Source organism: Sciurus vulgaris (assembly GCF_902686455.1).
Source record: "Sciurus vulgaris genome assembly, chromosome: 5".
NCBI lineage: Eukaryota > Metazoa > Chordata > Mammalia > Rodentia > Sciuridae > Sciurus > Sciurus vulgaris.
In genome coordinates this window covers 44,901,529-44,920,333 of record NC_136465.1, presented here as the reverse complement: position 1 = coordinate 44,920,333, position 18,805 = coordinate 44,901,529, and the positions used below count along the sequence as shown (strand labels likewise).

Here is an 18,805-nt window from a genome sequence, read left to right as displayed (position 1 = left end):
GAGATCTAGATGTGAAAACATTAACAGTTCACCATCAACATGTCCAAAATCAGTGTCATGTCTACCTCCAAAACTGTTGCATTGCCATGTCCCATTTTCCCTAAGATATTCTCAGTCATATAGGATACAGACCTTGGAATCATTTTGTACTTATCCCACATCCTTGTCCTATGTCATTTGATTTTGTTTCCATCACTTTTCTATTCCCATTGCTGCCATCTTAACTTACAAAAACTTTTTCAGATCATCAGCTAGCCTCCTAATATATATCTCAATATTTAGTCATTATCCTTGGTATTATCCTAGCATAATTCCAGAATTATCATTTTAAGATATGTCCCAATTATCTTGCTACTTCCTCCAAACCCATTGGTAACTAATGAAGAATAGAGAACATATATTACAGATAAGCAAAATGGGAATAAAATAAAATTGATCCATAATCCCCACACCCAGGTTATCAAATATTAACAGTTTAACTTGCATGTTTTAAACCTAGGGAAGGATTCTATTACATATCTTGAATTTGCCTGTCTTTCATGATCAGTATATTTTAGTGTCATTGACTATATTTCCAAAAGATATGATTTTACTAGCTATACAATAATATTGAATGATAAAATGCAACTTTAAATGTGGGTCCATCTATACTTAGGAACAGTACAGACTTCAGTGTAACTTATGGTTTAGTGCAGGGGTCAGCAACCTCTGCTTGCTTTGGTTTGCCCCACATACACATATAGTTTAAATCATTGAAAAAATAGTCTATGATATGTGAAAATTATATGAAATTTTAATTTCAGTGTCTAAATAAAGTTTTATTGAAGCACATCCAGATTCATGTAGTATCCATGGCTGCTTTCATACTACAGCAGTTTATTTCAGTAGATTTAAAAGAATCAGTGGTCCAGAAAATTTAAAATATTTACTTTCTGGATCTTTGCAAAAAGCATCTGACTCCTTGTTTATCCATACAAAACACAGCACTTAATGAATTTTCAGACTGTGATACCTTTGTGTATTCAGCTCTTTTAGTCTAGACTGTCCCTTCATTTTACTTGTTCTCAGTTTTGCATCATTTGGTTGTTTTTAAATTCTGCAGCCCTATGACTCAGCATCACATTAAATATGTCATCGTGTACACTTAATTTGAGCAGGTTGTTCTCTTCTTTAGATAAAAACAATATAAGGACCGTGTCTTTCAGTTATTCCATTTCCTGAACACCCCTCTGTGTACAGTACTCTTGACATTATTGATAATCAATAGTTCTTTGTTGAATGCTTATTGAAACTGACTTTATGGTCTGAACTGGATGAAACTTAATCAAGTTTCTTGGAAAAACTTATTTTGAATTTCAAATAATAAACTTGCTAATGAATTATTATAACATAACTCCTCATCAAGACAAGGACAGCATTTTTATCTAAATCCTGGATATTTGAGGGAGTCATGAGGAGAGAGCCATCCTTAAAGAGAAAAATGGTTTGAGATTATCATCTCATTCCCTTTATCATTATCATACAGGTGTTCCTCTGCTGCCCTCACATATTTTAAGCAAGCAAGATTGGAAAGGGGATAGTTGTATACCTAAATGCTGAGGGAAGGGAGCATGTAGAAATATCTGTGCTGATTCTGCTCTGCCATAAAATCTCAATGTATACAGTTTACTACCCATGCTTCTGTTTTATATTGCTACATGAGTTAAGGTTGTCAGGCATGTGTTCACTCCAGTATAAGGTGGCCACATTCATTAATGATTATAAATATGCAGATTTCTGTTAACTACAATGAGATTTATTCCTGACCAGGGGTCAAGACAAAAGGTGGTGGTAGTATCCAAGGCAGGTTCTTGCTTCTTCAGGAAAATGGACCACAACACTGAAGAGCACAAATAAAAGAAATATATTTAGATTTTAGTATTTGTGACAGAATTTTTTAAGTACAGTATAAAAGCACTTACATATTTTTGTGATAAACATTGGGAAAAATATCCAAGCATGGTTGGAAGTATAAATCAATAAGAACTGTTACATTTTTAGATTACACATCAAAATTATTAGACAAGTAAATGTGAAAAGAGAAAAAGCTCAGCTAGATGGAAATGAGAAATTAATCCCTTGAGTGATGATATCAGTATAAAACATTCATATTGGACAATATCTTCAACATTTAATATTTATATAATGAAAATAAAAATAAAACATTAAATCCTGAATGATTACCTAGAAAAGTATGAACTGTTATTCTGTAAGAAACATTGTAACTAACAAAATTGACATTTTTGTGCTCATGTCTTTCCAATATATTGAATGTATACTTGTAAAGATTTTTATAACTCATTTTTATGAAAAAGGTACCTTTTAGAAATAAAAGTACCCTACTTAATAGATTTATCCTTTGTGTAGGACAATTAATAGAATGACCAGTATGAGATTGAACATATTTATAATTTTATATTAAGATATAAACAAGTGATTGTTGCAACAAGTTTTAGAAGAATTACTAAACATTTCAGTTTGGAAGAACTAGAGTTGAACAAATAGCATAGTAAGGATTCTTAGTCTATTTTTATATGAAAAATGTAGTCATAAAGACCCTTTTACTCTGTAAATATAGCAACATCTAAATATCATGTAACTTCTTTAACCTTTCTAGCTCTAAAAATTCAGGTGTTATAAAATTATTTTTGCTTTTGTGCAGATATATTTTTAGCTGTAACTAAAGGTTACCTTTATTGCTCTATATCTTGAAACTTTCAGCTCTATTCTTTAAAAACTAAAAAATCCCACAAGTCCTTCATTTCTAGTTCCAATTTTCCAGCTCTAATTATGGTTTTAAATACTTTATGGCCAAGGTTTTTTTTTTTTTTTTTTAAGCCCTCATTCTTCAGTTAACTTATCTTCAGGGAAAGCTTATTATTGACAACAGAAAATGCCGATGAGTTTATCTGCCAGTGACGCACCTATCTTCTTTGCCATCAGTGTTGTGAAGGGTGGCATGGATTGAGCAGCCACCACGTCTTAGTGTTCTACTGAGGTTCATTGCTGGCATTACTTCTTCATGGAGATAGTTACCCCTTTAGCACTTTAGTTATAACTTATCTTGAAAAATAAAATTGCCTGATTGTATCCTGATAATCAGCATGATTATTAATTTCTTAAATATAGGTATACTAATTATTCTGCTTATGTTGTATGATTTTATAAGTTTTAATGCTGTAATGTAAATATGTAATTACTAATATTGATGTAACTATATTTTTGTATTTTAAAAACAATGTATAAATATATTTTATATACCTTATAATAAGATGTATATTTTAAAATGTTTAGTTTTAGCATGATACAAGAATCATAAAATACTAACTCTGGAAAGAATTTTATAAATCATCCAAAACAAGCATTCTCTTCACTAATGAGGAAACAGAGGTTCAGAAAGACACCACAGTATATACCTAGGATATAATAATTTAAACAATTTGAATAATTTTCCACAGTATGGTTTTACAACTACAGTAATCATTAATTTCATTTTTGCTTTAATATTTAGTTAACAATTAGTTGTGTATTATTTATTTGCAAAGTTGTCTTATATTGTGAAGACTCAGAAAATTGTACCACATGTTGGCAGACAGGTACAAATATAAAACTAAATTTTAATGAATTATTTAAGATATCTTACAAAGTTAAATTCCTGTTCATAAATTAAAACTTTGCTTAGGGAAGTTAAAAGAAAAAATATTTCCATTTTTCTTTTAGTTCTATATGTACAAGCATCTGTTTGTAATATTGTTTCATCAAAATCTATTGACAATTTTAATTACATGTACATTATTTTTGTTTGTTCAATATAATGAAATTGTAACCCACAGTAACAAACGACCAAATGTTTAAATAACTATGTTTTATGTAAGGAAATTATAAATAAGAAAAGCAATATTTTCTTTAGGACATTCAAATTCAAATTTTAGTCCATTTCCTTTTATCCCCTACATTATCATTTTAAATGCTGATTTAACTATTGTTCTAGGCAAGGCAGTAATGAGAGGTGCTTGTATAAACACCATTCAAGTTATCAAGTCCTTTCTCACCTCTAACCCTATTCTCTCTATAAGCCTGACCCCATTACAGAAACTAGTTTCAAAAAATAACCCTGATAGCAAAGTTACAGTTAGATGGATTAATATAATTATGACATTTTTGTTGCTTTTACATGTACTAATTTAGAATGGATTAAAAAGCATATCATGTTTTCTTATGTTCAGTACATAATAATTTTCTTTCTTTTTCAGCTTTTTAATTAAATGAAGCCAAGTGGGAGTTGCATAAAGTGAATGTTTACCACGAAGATAAACTGTTCCTGACATTAAAATATTTGTAATTCTTGAGTTCATTTCTTTGTCAATTGTGATAAGCTAGCTTATTCTTGTATACTTTTTTTAAAACTGTGGGTTTTCCTAGTAAATTTAATTTATAGAAATAGATGGTAGTATTCAGTAATCTACAAGGTAAACAAAGTGTTTTTCAAGTATATTCAGTGTATGCCACAGGATTGAAATAAGTGACAATGTAACTATGAACTGTTCTAGAACTGTTCACTCATTAGTAAGGGAAACACAATGTTAGTTAAGGAAACCTATGGAATGTATGTTAAAGAATTATTAGTATTGTACAGGGATAAAGCATATGCATGAAAACATGTCATGTATGGAAAATTATACTATTGCAGTTTCAGATATAAAGGACGTGCACTGTTACAAATAGTGTTTTGTTCTTATTAATCATAATTAGATGAAAGGGTATAGGACAGACCTGGATGAATGATACCAGCAATTTGGATAACTAGCTTAGGAAAAAGTTTCTTCGTGAGTTCTCAGTCTGAAACAAATATGCACTAAATCAATATGTCTCAGAGCCATCAGGCAATGGAAGCAAAACACAACTGTAAATTCATATTTATCCATCTTTACAAGTATCATCCAGGAATCCAGATTTGTAAGAGCAAACCTAACCCAATATGACTATCTTCCTTTTATGTTTTATGGAAGCAGCTTGCTCCATAGTTTTGTTCCCTAAATCCATATGAAAGGTTAGTTTTCCTAGGATGAGTGAATGACACAGTGAAACTTTCTTGAAAACCAAACATAGGAATGTAACATTATGTTTGTTTCCTGTTTTAGTTTATAAAGCTCATTCACATGCATTATGGTATCTGTTCTTTAGGACAACCTTGTAAGTTAGACAGTAAATGTAAATTTTGTCAGACATAAGAATAATGGAAGCAGGAAGCCAAAATTAAAACATTGAGCTTATTACCAGAAATCAAACTCTAAAACATCTACTTTTTATTCTATAGTGCAATTTAAAGAAATAGGAAAACAATTTTTTCAGTTCAATGTTTTTTTCTTTCTCTTTTTAAGGCTTAGTATCTAATTTTCATTAAGAGCTGAAACCACAAAGTGTTTTGTCTATTGGGAGTTCTAGCTGTATACTCTCAGACAGGAATCAGGTATATATCCACCGAGTTTATTTCTTTTGTATGAATTTCAATGAAGAATGCCTCTACTGAGGCATGTTCATCAAGCTGTATCCCAGGGTAATATATGTGCTAGCAGGATGAAAGATATCTTTTCAAAACATAATGTTCAGTGAAAATTACATCACAATTCAGAACTATATTAACCTTATCATATATTCCCAAGTTTATATTAAAAACTAATTTCCCTAGTTTCTAATCACAGGTTAATAAATTTAGTTGAAATGGTATTTATAGAAAAGCAGCAGGTGAACATAATTGTTTCATACTCATCCCTACAGTCATACCAGACTGATTTGTAATTCTTAACCCACTTATAATTTTAACCCACTTAATATTTTTATAGTCCCATAAGTTCACTCAGAACTTCAGACAACACAAGTGGAGTTTGAGACCAAGTTTCTTAACTTTAGTTTTGTTCCCTTAAAAATCCCAAAATTATCTTCTAGTTAGTATGCCTTTGATTAAATGATGATATTGACAAGGATCATTTAGTGTCTCTACAAAGCTTTTTAATCATGACTAATCAGACCCTATGACCAAGGTAAGAAATCCTTCCTCATCCCATATTAGTAAGTTTTCCAGCTTCTATTTTATAATTGTCTCTGAACATTAGAAGTAATTCCAAAATTAAAAACAATTTTTTTCTAGAAGTGCATAGTTTTATAAACTAAACTTCACTATAGACAATTGTTGCATTAGTGCTATTACTCTAGAGGGAAATAAACTGTCTCAACAAATCTTTTCTGGAAAGTTCTATGGTCAAAACTACCAAGAGTGACTTAATATAATACTGCTTACAGATTGCAGTATGTGCAAAATCACATACCTAATGTGTTTATTACCTTTCCTAGACAATTAGAATTGATTTGTATTTGGTACATTATATCCTGCAGTGTCGTTTTATAGCCAGATTCATTGTATTAAACTCATAAAATTGATTGTATATTTATCCAACTCCAGTTAAGATTAAAAAAAAAAAATTACTTCCTAGAGAAAAAAAATTCTAATACAAAATGGAATCCAAAGGAGTTTCATTTTATAATAACATTTGATGAATAACTTGTTGCATTTTATTCGGAATACTGTTAGATATTCGCATGAGTAAGTCCAATAGTGTTGCATGCTTAGCATATTTTTCTTCTACACATAAAGTAATATTCCTTGTCAATTACAATTCGGTAGGCACAGTGATTTGAGGAAATTCGATCTTTAACTGGACAGCTTGACAAGTATTCACTTTCTATTATGAAAACCTCCCTAAGGGTACATAAAGTGAGTGGTTATTCTAAATAAGGCATGGCATATTTTTAAATCAGTGACATTAAACATGGTGTTTAAGAAGGTCCATAATGGGCAAACACATCATCTAAAGAATCTAGGGACAAAATATTTGAATGGACTCCAGGAACCTTAATGTACTTCAGAGACCACATAGCTAATGAAGTTTAAAATACTGAAACATGGGTACTTTTTGTACTTTAGCAAGAAGCTGTACTGCATCAGACCAATCATGTAACTAGTAATATTTTTCTGACAGTGGGAAAAGGGTGAGTGCTAGTCATACTTAAAAATGGTATAAGTATGCATCCTGAAGTCAGATTTCTCATATAATTCATGAAGATCTGTTATTTATGAGTGTCTCCATATCCCTTACATACATTTATATATTAAGAATCTATGCATACATTTACATCATATGATGAGAATCTAAGTTAGTTGCACATTTTTTTAAAAAACATTTCACATTAAGAGTGTAATAGGAAAATCATGTCACATTCACTTAAATGTGGGTATATTTCCATTAAAAATTATGCACATCAGTAAAATTGACATTGTGGGGAAGGGATGCACTTCCCCATGGAAACACTGGCAAAACAAACAAACAAAAAAAAAACTATCAATTTTATTACAGGCCTATAAAGTGTAGGTTTATAGCACCCAGACAGATGTTTAAATCAAGTTTTAAGGCAACTGAAGCCAGTAGTATAGCTCAGTGGATCTTATCTTACCCTTCCCCTTTTTTCTCCCCAGCCAGCAGTGGTTTTGAAGATGGTGCCAGTATTTGTGGTGTAGGTTTCTGGTTCTGAAGGAAGCAGAATAGATCTTGTTCCCAAGAAATAGATGATGCAAGGGCAAGTTGCTAAACTAACAAGTCTGAGTGAAAAAAAAAAAAAAATGGCTGTAGGAAGAAAGATTTCTTCTAAGTATTGAAAGGTAGATGAATAAGCCACTGTTGATTGGGGCAAAAGATTGTGTTGGGACAATGGACACAGTTGAAAGGCTGGGAGGAAAAAAGCTACAGAATGAAATACTTTGGAGAATAATATTTTAAAATGTTGCCACATATGCCAGGGACTCTAGAACAGCATAGAGATATCCAGGGCAGGATGAATGCTTAGAAAAACATTGAGAAGATGCTAAACTTTTACCTCTTGCTGCTCTTGACATCTCACCCAAGCATGAGGTGAAAGCTAAATCAGTGTTGTAAACATTCTCGATACATATTGAAAGAATGCACTAACGGTCATTCTGCAAAGATGGAAAGAGTATTTCTCTTTCACCTTTTCTTTTTGCAGACATTTTAAGAAAAACTCTGTTTAATGTCACACAAATAGCCAACCACTAAGCTAATGAAGTAGAAACCCCACTGACCAGACATAAAAAATACAGTTTTTACAAAAGTATTTTTTAAGAGTCACTAAGCAAACAGTTCCAGTTTGCAACATGCACCAGTGACAAAACTTGGGAAAAGAGAAGATTCTGATTTCCAGGGTATCATAGTATTCATAATACCCCTTTTAAAAAAATGTGCAAGGTATATATACAAAGAGACAATAGCTCATTCATAAATAAGAAATTCATAAACCCTCTGAAGTGTTATACTGAACTTACTAGACAAGGTTTTTAATATCTTTATTATACCCCAAAAGCTAAAGGACACTATGAAAAGCTAAAGCAAATAGGGAGAATGTCTGTTCAAATAGAAAATACCAATAAGGAGAAATTATTAAAAGGTGTCAAGTAGAAATTCTAATGTTGACAATTACAATAATTAGTAGCATATTAATAACCAAAAGGGTAGAATTAACCACAGTAAAAATACAGTATAAAAATAGGATAAGTCACCATAAAAGGTTCAGCAACAGAACAGATGGAAGAAAAGAACAAACTAGGTTAATTATATGGTCTGAGAAAATCATTGGAAAAGTGAACAGTAACTAAGAGATGGGTCCATCACCAAACACAATATACATATTGTTTGAGTTCCAGAAGGAAAAAAAGAATATTTGAAGAAATCTGAAAACCTCCCACATTTGAAGAAATACACAAATTCCTACTAGTAGAGAGGTCAAGAATTTCCTACTAGTAAAAATTCAAGGAAATCCAGAGTTGAAGCACATTTTAAGTCAAACTGTATACAAAGAATTTTGAAAGCAAGAGAAAAGTGATTCAACATGCAGAAGTCTTTAGTAAGGTTAACATTCAGTTGCTCATTTCAGACTATCAAGGAAGAAGGCATTTTAAAGTGCTGAAAGAAATTTTCAACAAAGAATTCTATATCTGGCAAGAGCCTTCAGAAAGGAAGGATAAATTAATACCTTCCCCCACGAAGAGTCTATTGTTCATAGTTCTGCCCTGTGAACCACACCAAAGGGAGTACTTCCATCTGCAACGGAACTTAGAAACTCAAAGCCTTACAAAGAAATGATCATTGGTAAAGAAATAAATGAAGATTAAACACAGTACATATTTTGGTTTGTAACCTTTGTTTCATAAGATTTTTAAATACATGCATAATACAATTATATAAATCTGTGTTAAAAGATAATATGTAAATGTAATTTGTGACAATAACAAAAGGAATGTATGTGATTGTATAGGAAACTAATCAGATATAGTAAATTTAACATATAAATTGCGATTCTCTGGGGTAACCATTTAAAAAAATGAATTTAGGATGCAGAAAAGGAAATAAGGGAATCAAACTATATGTAAAAAAAAATCAACTAAAGGCAGTAATTGAATAATTGAGGAACACCAAAGATATTTAACATATAGAAAACAATTTGCAGAATAACAGAAGTCTTTTCCTATCGGTAATCACTCTGAATGTAATTGTATTGAAAACTTCAATGTAAATCAGAGTGGCAAAATGGATTTTTAAAATAGGGCCAATCTACATGCTGACTGTAAGAGACTCCCTTTAGAACCAGGAATGAATAGGTTGAAAGGGAATGGATAGAAAAAGATATTCCATGCAAATAACCAAAAGAAGGCAAAGAAGCAAATACAGGCCAATGCAATGTACAAGCCAATAAGATCTTAACAACATATGTAACATTCCTCTAAAAAAGGGCAGAATATGTATTTGTCCAAGTTCAGATGTAATATTCTTCATTATATACCAAATTTTAGACAACTCTTGGTTTAAAAAACAAATTAAATCATACAAATTATCTTCTCCAAATCACACTGGAATGAAACAAAAAAATACAAGCTGGAAAACGAAAACATGTACAAATTGGCCAAAACATTTTTGATCATAGAAGAAATAAGGGAAATTAGCAAATACTTTGAGATAAGTGAAAACAAAAATGTATTACATATGAAAACTTTTGAGATATAATGCAAACAGTGCTCAAGTTATTTATAGCTATAAGTGTTCAGATTAAAAACAATCTCCGACACCATTACCCTGTGTACATGTATGATTATGCAAATGGTATGAATCTACATCATGCACAACCATAGAAATGAAAAGTCATACCCTGTTTATGTACAATGAATCAAAATGCAGTCTGTAAAAATAAAAAATAAATTTAAAAGAAATCTCAGATTAACATCCTCGACTTTTCTAATTTTATGAATAAAGAATAAATTAAGACCAAAACTAGCAGATGGGTAGAAATAATCAAAAGTAGAGGAGAGCATTCATGCAGAGCACACATCTAACTTTCAGTGTGAAAGGTGTAAAGATCTCCATCTAAAATCAGGATAAGGATGCACACTTGTACTGCTTCTGGTCAACACGGTGCTGCATGTTCTAGGTAGGACAGTCAGGTAAGGGGGAAAAATAAATGGCCATTAACAGATGACATGATCTCTTTATACATAAATCCTAGAGTTTTTTTAAATTATTAGAAATAAGTCACCAAAATTGCAGAATGCAAAATTAACATGTAAAAATTGATTGTACTTGTATATACTAATAATCTGAAAATGGAGATTAATAAGTCAGTTCCATTAATAGAATCTCAATGAATTAAATAATTTGAAATAAACTGAGGAACTAAAACAACATTGTGGAAAAAAAAAAGACTTAAATGAAAAGACATCCTGTGCTCATACATTGAAAGACAATATTAAGATGGCAATCTCCTCAAAGTGGTCTATTTATTCAATTACTTATTAAAACCCAATGGCCCTTTAAAAGCGGTAAGGGGAAGTAGTTCTAAGGTTCATATGAAGAACATGGGTTCCTAATTAAGCAGTGCAGAATTGAAAAAGTACAGTTGGAAGACACTTGTGATTTTAAAATTTACTATAATCTTTCATAATAGAAACATTGGTACTGACATCTCAATACCAAACATACTAGCATAGTGACAAACTTAAAGATTAATGGAATAAAATTGAGAATCCAGAGAACTATAATCTCATCTATAGCTTTTCAACAAGGGTGCCATTCAGTGGGGAAAGTACTGTCTTCAACAAGTGATGCCTGGACAACTGAATTCTCACATACAAAGAATGAAAGTTGGACCCTTACCTTTTGTATATTTAAAAAAAAATGTAACTTGAAATGGATCAAATGTAAGTGCAAGAACTACAAAAGAAATGTAGCTGTCAATCTTCATGACCTTGGATTTGGCAGTGGTTATTGGATGTGACATCAAAAGCACAAGTAACAAAATAGATAAATTGGACCTCATTGAAATTAAAACCTTTGTGCAAATGATACAGTATTGAAAGTGAAAAGACAAGTTCACATGTAATAGAGGATATTTACAAGTCAAATGTCTGATAAGGACCTAGTATCTAGAACATCTGGAAAAAGTCTTACAAATCAGTCATGCAAAGACAGAAATTCCAGTTTTAAAATGGGGTATGGGTCAAATTGTGTCTCCCCAAAGAAATGATAAATCCTAACACCTGTACTTTAGAATGTGACCTTGTTAGAAAATAGAGTTGATGCAGATGTAATCAGTTATATGAGGCTCTTTATGAATGAAAATATAGATTTACAGGTGTATATAATGTCTATAGTGGTGAAAAATCCAACATGTAATTATTTTAAACAAAAGACATTGCTCCTGAATTTGTTTTTCTATTTTATTGTGCTTTTGTATAGATTAGTTTGAGACAAAAATAGGCCAAAAACAAGATAATCAAGTCTGATGCAGAAAAAGGAAAATTAAATGATGAGGATAAAATCAATAGTTTTTCAATTCTTAAATTTCAAATGAATAGTTTCTATATGATGAAACTTTTTTTTTTTTTTTTTTTTTTGATCGTATGGAAAACGGGAATAAGCCAAAAGGTTGTGTTAACTGGTGATTGCTTTTATATAGCAGATTTTCAACCGATTATGAACAAAATTCAGCCTAAAGTTAAAGCCTTTTGTAAAGATTCCTGGTGTTTCAGTTTCACCTATAATCATGTAACTGCACTTTAGTTCTGATCCCTCCCTCATGTAACTACACTTTTGTACTCACCCCTAAAAGGCATTGCTGTCTTTAATGTGTATTTTAGTTTCCTTTATGAAAAGGTAAGTATCCTGGGGGGGGGGAAGTGGGCACAGGCCTACCGTTCCTCTGGGAGAGATTATTGCTTGATACCTAGAGAATACTATTTTTGAACCATCTTTGCAGTACTTAGTATATTGATGTGCTGTTTTTAAATTTCAGTGCTACAGTATTTAAAATGCATGATTTAAAATTTCTCCCCGTGAGTAGTTGTTCATATACGTAAGTTTTGATACAGCTAGCTTTAAAATCTTCATCATCCTACCATTGTCTAGTTTTTAAAACCAGGCAGCACTTTGCTGCATATGCAAATCAACTTTAACTTTTGGGGGGGGAGGCGGGTTTAGGGTAATATTTTTGCTTCATCCCTAGTCTGTAATTGGCAATGAGCCATATTCTCATTTAAAATTAGTACTTTTGTCAACCATCCTACCTTCTACAGTTACAAAATACCCATTTTAAATTCTTTTTTTGGATATCGTAATTTAAAAATTCTATAAATCTGTGTGTATGTGTGTATGTGTGAGAGAGCGAGAGAGAGAGAGAGAGAGAGAGAGAGAGAGAGAGACAGAAAGAGAGAAGGGGAGGGGCAAGATCACACAACAGGAAAAACAAATTTTAGTTCACTGTCATTGAAAAATATCACTTAGCTTCTGTGTGTTGCTCTTTCTGCCTTTAAAATAAAGTGGTGGTATTGTGCTAATGCAGGCAGATTGTGCAATCCAGAATACATTTTACACGTTTGTATTGCACCCCAACCGGAGTCTCACAAGGTTCTTTTCCAGCTAGAGTTTTCTTTTGAAGAGTAGGAGACAAAGAGAGGGGCTTTTTTTCTTACCTCATTTTAGACTGTGAAATAGGGTACCTGAAGGACAAGTCAACTGCTGCTTAAAGTCTCCAAATTCTAATCAGAGCCAGGCACAGTGTCACTCCCTGTAATCCCTGTGGCTGGGGAGGCTGAGGCAGGAGGATCCCGAATTCAGTCAGCCTCAGCAACAGTGAGGTGCTAAGCAATTCAGTGAGACCCTGTCTCTAAATAAAGTACACAATAGGGCTGGGGATGTGACTTAGTGATTGAGTGCTCCCAAGCTCAATTCCCGTACAAAAAAAAAAAAAAGAAAACAATCCAAAGGAAATGCATCAATGATCCAGAAAATTCAAGGTATGATTAGCTAGGTGGGAAGAGCCAGAGGGCAGAAGTTGAAGCGGAAGGTGTTTCCAAGCTACTCCCAAAGAAGAAAAAATGCATAATTTGCCTCAACGGTTTTTCTGTTGCATTTCCTTAACCTCAGTCAGTCATTGTTATTCGTAAAGGGAGACTTATACCTTGGTAATAAGGTAATAAGGGAAACTTATACCTTGCTAATGCACAAAAATTACTAAGTAAAAGATAGGCACCTCTTTATATGTTGTTTAAACATAAAACCTGAATGGACATGTTATTCAAGTTTGTACCATGCTGGATGATAGCAGGTAAAAGAGAAAAAAACAGTTCCTGAGTTCAAGCAGATGTGAAATATATAAATAGTACTTCCTTTCTATAGGGCATCTCTAGTTTTATAAATTTTTTGCAGGTAAATCATCATTTGATCCTTACAGATGTGATCATCCAACTGTTCTAGTATAACTTTATAGATGTCTGACATTCAGAAAAGTAATGAGAAATGCTTAAACCTTAATGGATTGTGATAATTCCTGAATCATTTTTAAATTTCATCTTAAAATATTACACAGTAAACTCATACAATAAGTATGAATTCATAAAGTTTCTTAACTAAGACCATCAATGTACATTTTGTTCATCTGTTGGGTGAAATAGGAGAACTTCAGCTTAGACAAACCACATTAAACATGCATGAAGAATCTATGCCTATACCTTTGAAAAAATCCCTGAAAACCATTTTCCTTTTTCTCCCCTTGCCCCCACCGCCGCTCCCAGCATGCCCTCCCATCAGACACTCAGAGGCCTTGCTGTCAGGCAGTAAAACTGGCTGCCATCACTCATGCTCTCATCTAATTAAAAACCATTTAAATTAACTGTTGAAAAGAGGAGAAAAAGTAAAAGCATGCCATATTCCTAGCATTGAATGAAATTGTATCAAAAATTGTTATTTTTAATTTCATACATTAACAATAATTCGACTTTAAACAAATCATGTTTTAACAATCTATAAATTTCAAATCATTATAGAAAAATCAACATCCACTTCAGATTAAAACTCTTTTTCAAACTTGGCAGAAAGGAACTTCCTCAACCTGATAAAGGGCAACCATAGAAATCCTACAGCCAATGTCCTACTAAGCAGGGTAAGCCTTAATGCTTTCCTGCAAAAATGAGAAACAAGAATGGTCTTATTTATACTCAATGGGGTACTGAGGTTTTAACCAGTGCAGTTTGAGAAGAATAAAATGTGTCGCATATGAAAAGACTGAAGTAAAACTATTTCTATTCACAGATGATAGAACCCTGATAAAATCTGCCAAAAAAAAAAAAAAATACTACAACTAGATAACTAGGTAAGTAAGTTTAGCAAGGTCACAGGATATTAATACACAAAAGTCAGTTGTACTCCTATTTATTAGCAATTAAAAAATCAAGAGTTGAGATTAAAAGACCATTTATTATTAATAATGGAAGCATGTGAAGTATTTAAGTGTAATGAAAGAAATAGAAATTCTGTACACAAAATAACCAACTTAAAAAGGACAAGAGATCAAGTGATTTCGTAACAATATAAAATAGGTGCAGCCCTATAATCCCAGCTAATCAGAAGGCTGAGGCAGGAGTATCAAAAGTTTAAGGCCAGGCTGGACAACTGTCTTAATATTTTTAAAAAATGAAAAGGGCTTGGAGTAAAGCTCAGTAGTAAAGCATCCCTGGGTTCAATTCCCCATACCAGAACAAAAAACCAACAACAAGGAAAACTACAGTTGTCAAAATGACATTTGTATAAGAATGGTTATATATAGATCAGTGGAACAGAGTAGAGATGATTAGCCTCATCAATACAGGCAACTGATTTTTGACAGAAGTGTAAAGGTACTGCAATGGATTAAGATACTCTCGGTAAATGTTGTTGGAACAAATGGACTTTCCTATGCATAAAAATTAACTTGAAGCCATAACTTGAACATGTGTCTCTTAGAAGAAAACACACACACAAAAAAAATCTTCATAATTTTGGGTCAGCAGCAATTTCTTAAATATAACACTAAAAGGCACTTAAATTAACACAAAACAAATTGACAAGTTCTTTATTAAAATTTAAAATGTTCTCAAAAGGATGCCATTAAAGAAAAATAAGCCTCAGATTGGGAGGGACTGTTTATGAAGGACAAGTATCAAGAATAAAGAACTCTCAAAACTCGATAGGAAAAAAAAATGCAACTCTATTAAAAACTACAAAAGATTTGAACAAATGACTTCTCCAAAGGAAACATTGTCATAATGAGTACATGAAAATATACCACTCAGAAAATGCATATTAAAACAACAGTAGTTTTACACACTTGTCGGAATGAGACTAAAATAAGACTGCCTAAACCAATTAATGTTGAGAATATAGAGGAACTGATGTACTCATTTTCTTCTGGTGAATTTGTGAAATAGGTTGACAGTTACTTAAGTTTGGCCTAGATCTAGCCCTTCCACTCCTAGGTATTTAACCATGAAAAGTGAAAGCATGTGTGTATATAAACACAAACATTACTACTAGTTTTGTCTGTAATGGCAAAACTGCAAACAATTCCAATCTCATCACCAGGTAAATGGATAAAGAAATTGTGGTTTATCTATACATTGAAATGCTACTAAGCAGTATAAAGGAACTATAGGTAAACAAAACGTGGATAATTATGGTGATAACCACAAACGAATCACAAAATGCTTTCATTTATATAGAATTCTTGAAAATGTAAGTTCATCTATAGTAACAGTAGATCACAGGTTGTCGGAGAAGTGACTGAGAGGCAGATTTTACAAAGGGCCCAAAGAAACAGGACAAAGGACTAAATGTAAAGTTAAATGATAAGCAAAATTTCACCAAGAAAATGCTAAAGCAAAATATGAATAGTAACATCTTATACTTTATGTATTATTTTATTTCACACATTAAGCAACTACTATTATAAATAAAAGAATTACCAAAAATAAAATTTCAGTGGGAGGTTTTAACACCTCTATCAACTTTTACAGGCTAGACAAAAATAATAATAATAATCAGCATATTACATTTCTATATAAAATTTCTCAGAGAAAACATATTTTAAAACCATCCACAAAACATATATCGCAAAAGTTGCAATATCCCAATGCAAAAGATACATGAACTAATTTAAAAACTGATAACTTTCACAACCTCACCCCACAAACTATTTCATGCGTCAGTAAAAGTTACAAAACAATAGATTAATATTTATATTAGAATGTTATTATACATATTGTAATTTTAGAATAGAAAGTTAAACAGTGAAAGTGTACTCTTTAAATGTTTATTTTTAAAGAAAGATGAAATAGTTAATGCAATTGAACATATTAAGCATAAATGAGACGTAATTTATTTGAAAAAGAATTATGAAGATAACAGGTTGTGGGTTATAAAAATAACTATTTTGCCAAAAGTGTACATGATAAGGCAAACAGCACTGCAGAATTTTAGATTTGAGAATATGAAACAAACCAATCAAGAGTTTCTTCCTATTAATTCAAGTGACAAGGGAAAACATTTTTTCTTACACTGTATACAAAAGTCATTTTCAAAATTGTCTTCATGATTATTTTCTCCTGAAAGTTGATAACAAACATAGCTATTTTTAAGTATCAATATGCATAGGAGTATGTTATTTGTCCTTAAAACACCCTACAAACAACTGAAGAACCTGGCATACCTTAAAGAGCTAATTTATTTGGTGTCTTTTTTTCATTTTTAAAAAGCCTTTGCTGTCATTCTCAAAACTAATTGCTATTCATACAACAGTCAATATGTAAAAAATTTTCATTGTCAAAACCAAAAACTAGCAATACTTAGAACTGATCCTAAGTAGAATCATGTATGTCTTTTTTAAATAGAAATTTTAGAATAAATGGATGTAGCCTATTTCTGGATCAGAAGATAGAACAGTTTTGAGAAGTCCACCATTTCTAAAGTAATTACAGTCACCACTGGATTATTTTTAATGTAACCAACCCATGTTAGATTATTCACTCTGATGAGTAGTTAAGAATTTCTTTAATTTTATATAACAAACCATGAGTACACTTATGAAAATGGAAAAGAAATGGTGCAAATGTTAACTAATCGTCACAGCGGAATTAGGGCGAGTTTTGTTTTCTTTCACAATAAGTTGTTTTTGATCTTAGGTTCAAGATGCTCAAGGTCACAGTGCTAGTTAATGATATAATGAAGGATTAGTTTAATTGTATCACAAATGGCAATTTCTAGAGAGCTGCACTTGGGGCCATGGTTTCCTAAAATCAATACATGAATAGTTTTGCCTCACCTAGATTTGGGAATGAAAAAGAAAAGTGTCAAAGGAATGGATGCCAAGAGCCACAGAAGGCAGTGCCCTGTGGTGAGAACCCAGTGGCACCAAGTGCTGAAAGGATGCTCTTCTGCAGACGGTCCACAGGCCTAACTTGTGATCTGAGGACAGTAGCACAACAAAGGGCTGCCTCTCATCTGATGTGGACAGTGCCTAGGAGAGGCAAGTAGAATAAATTAAGGGCTCCTATTGTGATAGGTGTAATACATCTGGAAAGAAAAACAAGTGTGAAGTATTGGAAAGGGAAAGACTCAGTGACCTTTAGGGTCCCACATTTGTTGTTGTAGTGAAATCAAACACACTATGGAAACTCTGTAAATCTAATGGTCTTATAAGTTATCGATCTATGAAGTAGTGATTTAGTAGACTCAGTGGATGCTATTTATAGAAGGAACCTAAATTATAGGCTTCCAAATTAGTAATATGGCAGAAATACACTATAAAAAATCAAAAATAATATCCTTAGAGTAAGAAAAAAGTAACTATCCTGACACAGTTTAGAATCATTCTCTTCTAAATAAAAGAATATTATATGCAAATATATATTTTATATTATATGAATACACCACCTATTCAGACATTTAAAATGACACCCATATTTTTGAGCTCTTGTAATTTTGTCTCACCAGTTGTAACTCTAGCTGTATAGGCAGATGAGAGTGCCACAAATCCTTCATCAAACAATTTCTCACACTTATTTCCCTGCACTTCAAAATACTTTGTGGCTACCACACATCTTCTTTTAATCTGGCTTTAAATTGTCTTTCCAGTTTTACAACTCACCATCATCACCCTTATTCAGTCAGTTTACTGGAAATACTCCAGCCAACCAAAACTGTTCACTATCCAATATATATATATATATATATATATATATATATATATTTTTTTTTTTTTTTTTTTTTTTTTGATACCAGGGATTGAACTCAGGGGCACTCAACCACCGAGTCACATCCCCAGCCCTATTTTGTATTTTATT

General features: G+C 32.0%; 1 protein-coding gene across 8 annotated transcripts in view; it reads left to right on the top strand.

Moving 5' to 3' along the window:
- The window catches only part of TUSC3 (tumor suppressor candidate 3), a 333,190-nt gene that overhangs the window by 216,603 nt on the left and 97,782 nt on the right, over positions 1–18,805 (top strand). For 5 of the 8 annotated variants that reach the window (XR_013764209.1, XR_013764210.1, XR_013764211.1 and 2 more), the window contains one exon: positions 4,293–12,322. The exons of the other annotated variants lie outside the window; for them this stretch is intronic. Coding sequence is in view for 1 of the 5 variants with exons in the window: in XM_079142762.1 (XP_078998888.1) it covers positions 4,293–4,308 (16 nt within the window). In the remaining 4 variants the exon portion in view is untranslated. Of the gene's footprint in view, positions 1–4,292; positions 12,323–18,805 lie in introns of those variants that run through there. 8 annotated transcript variants of the gene reach the window in all.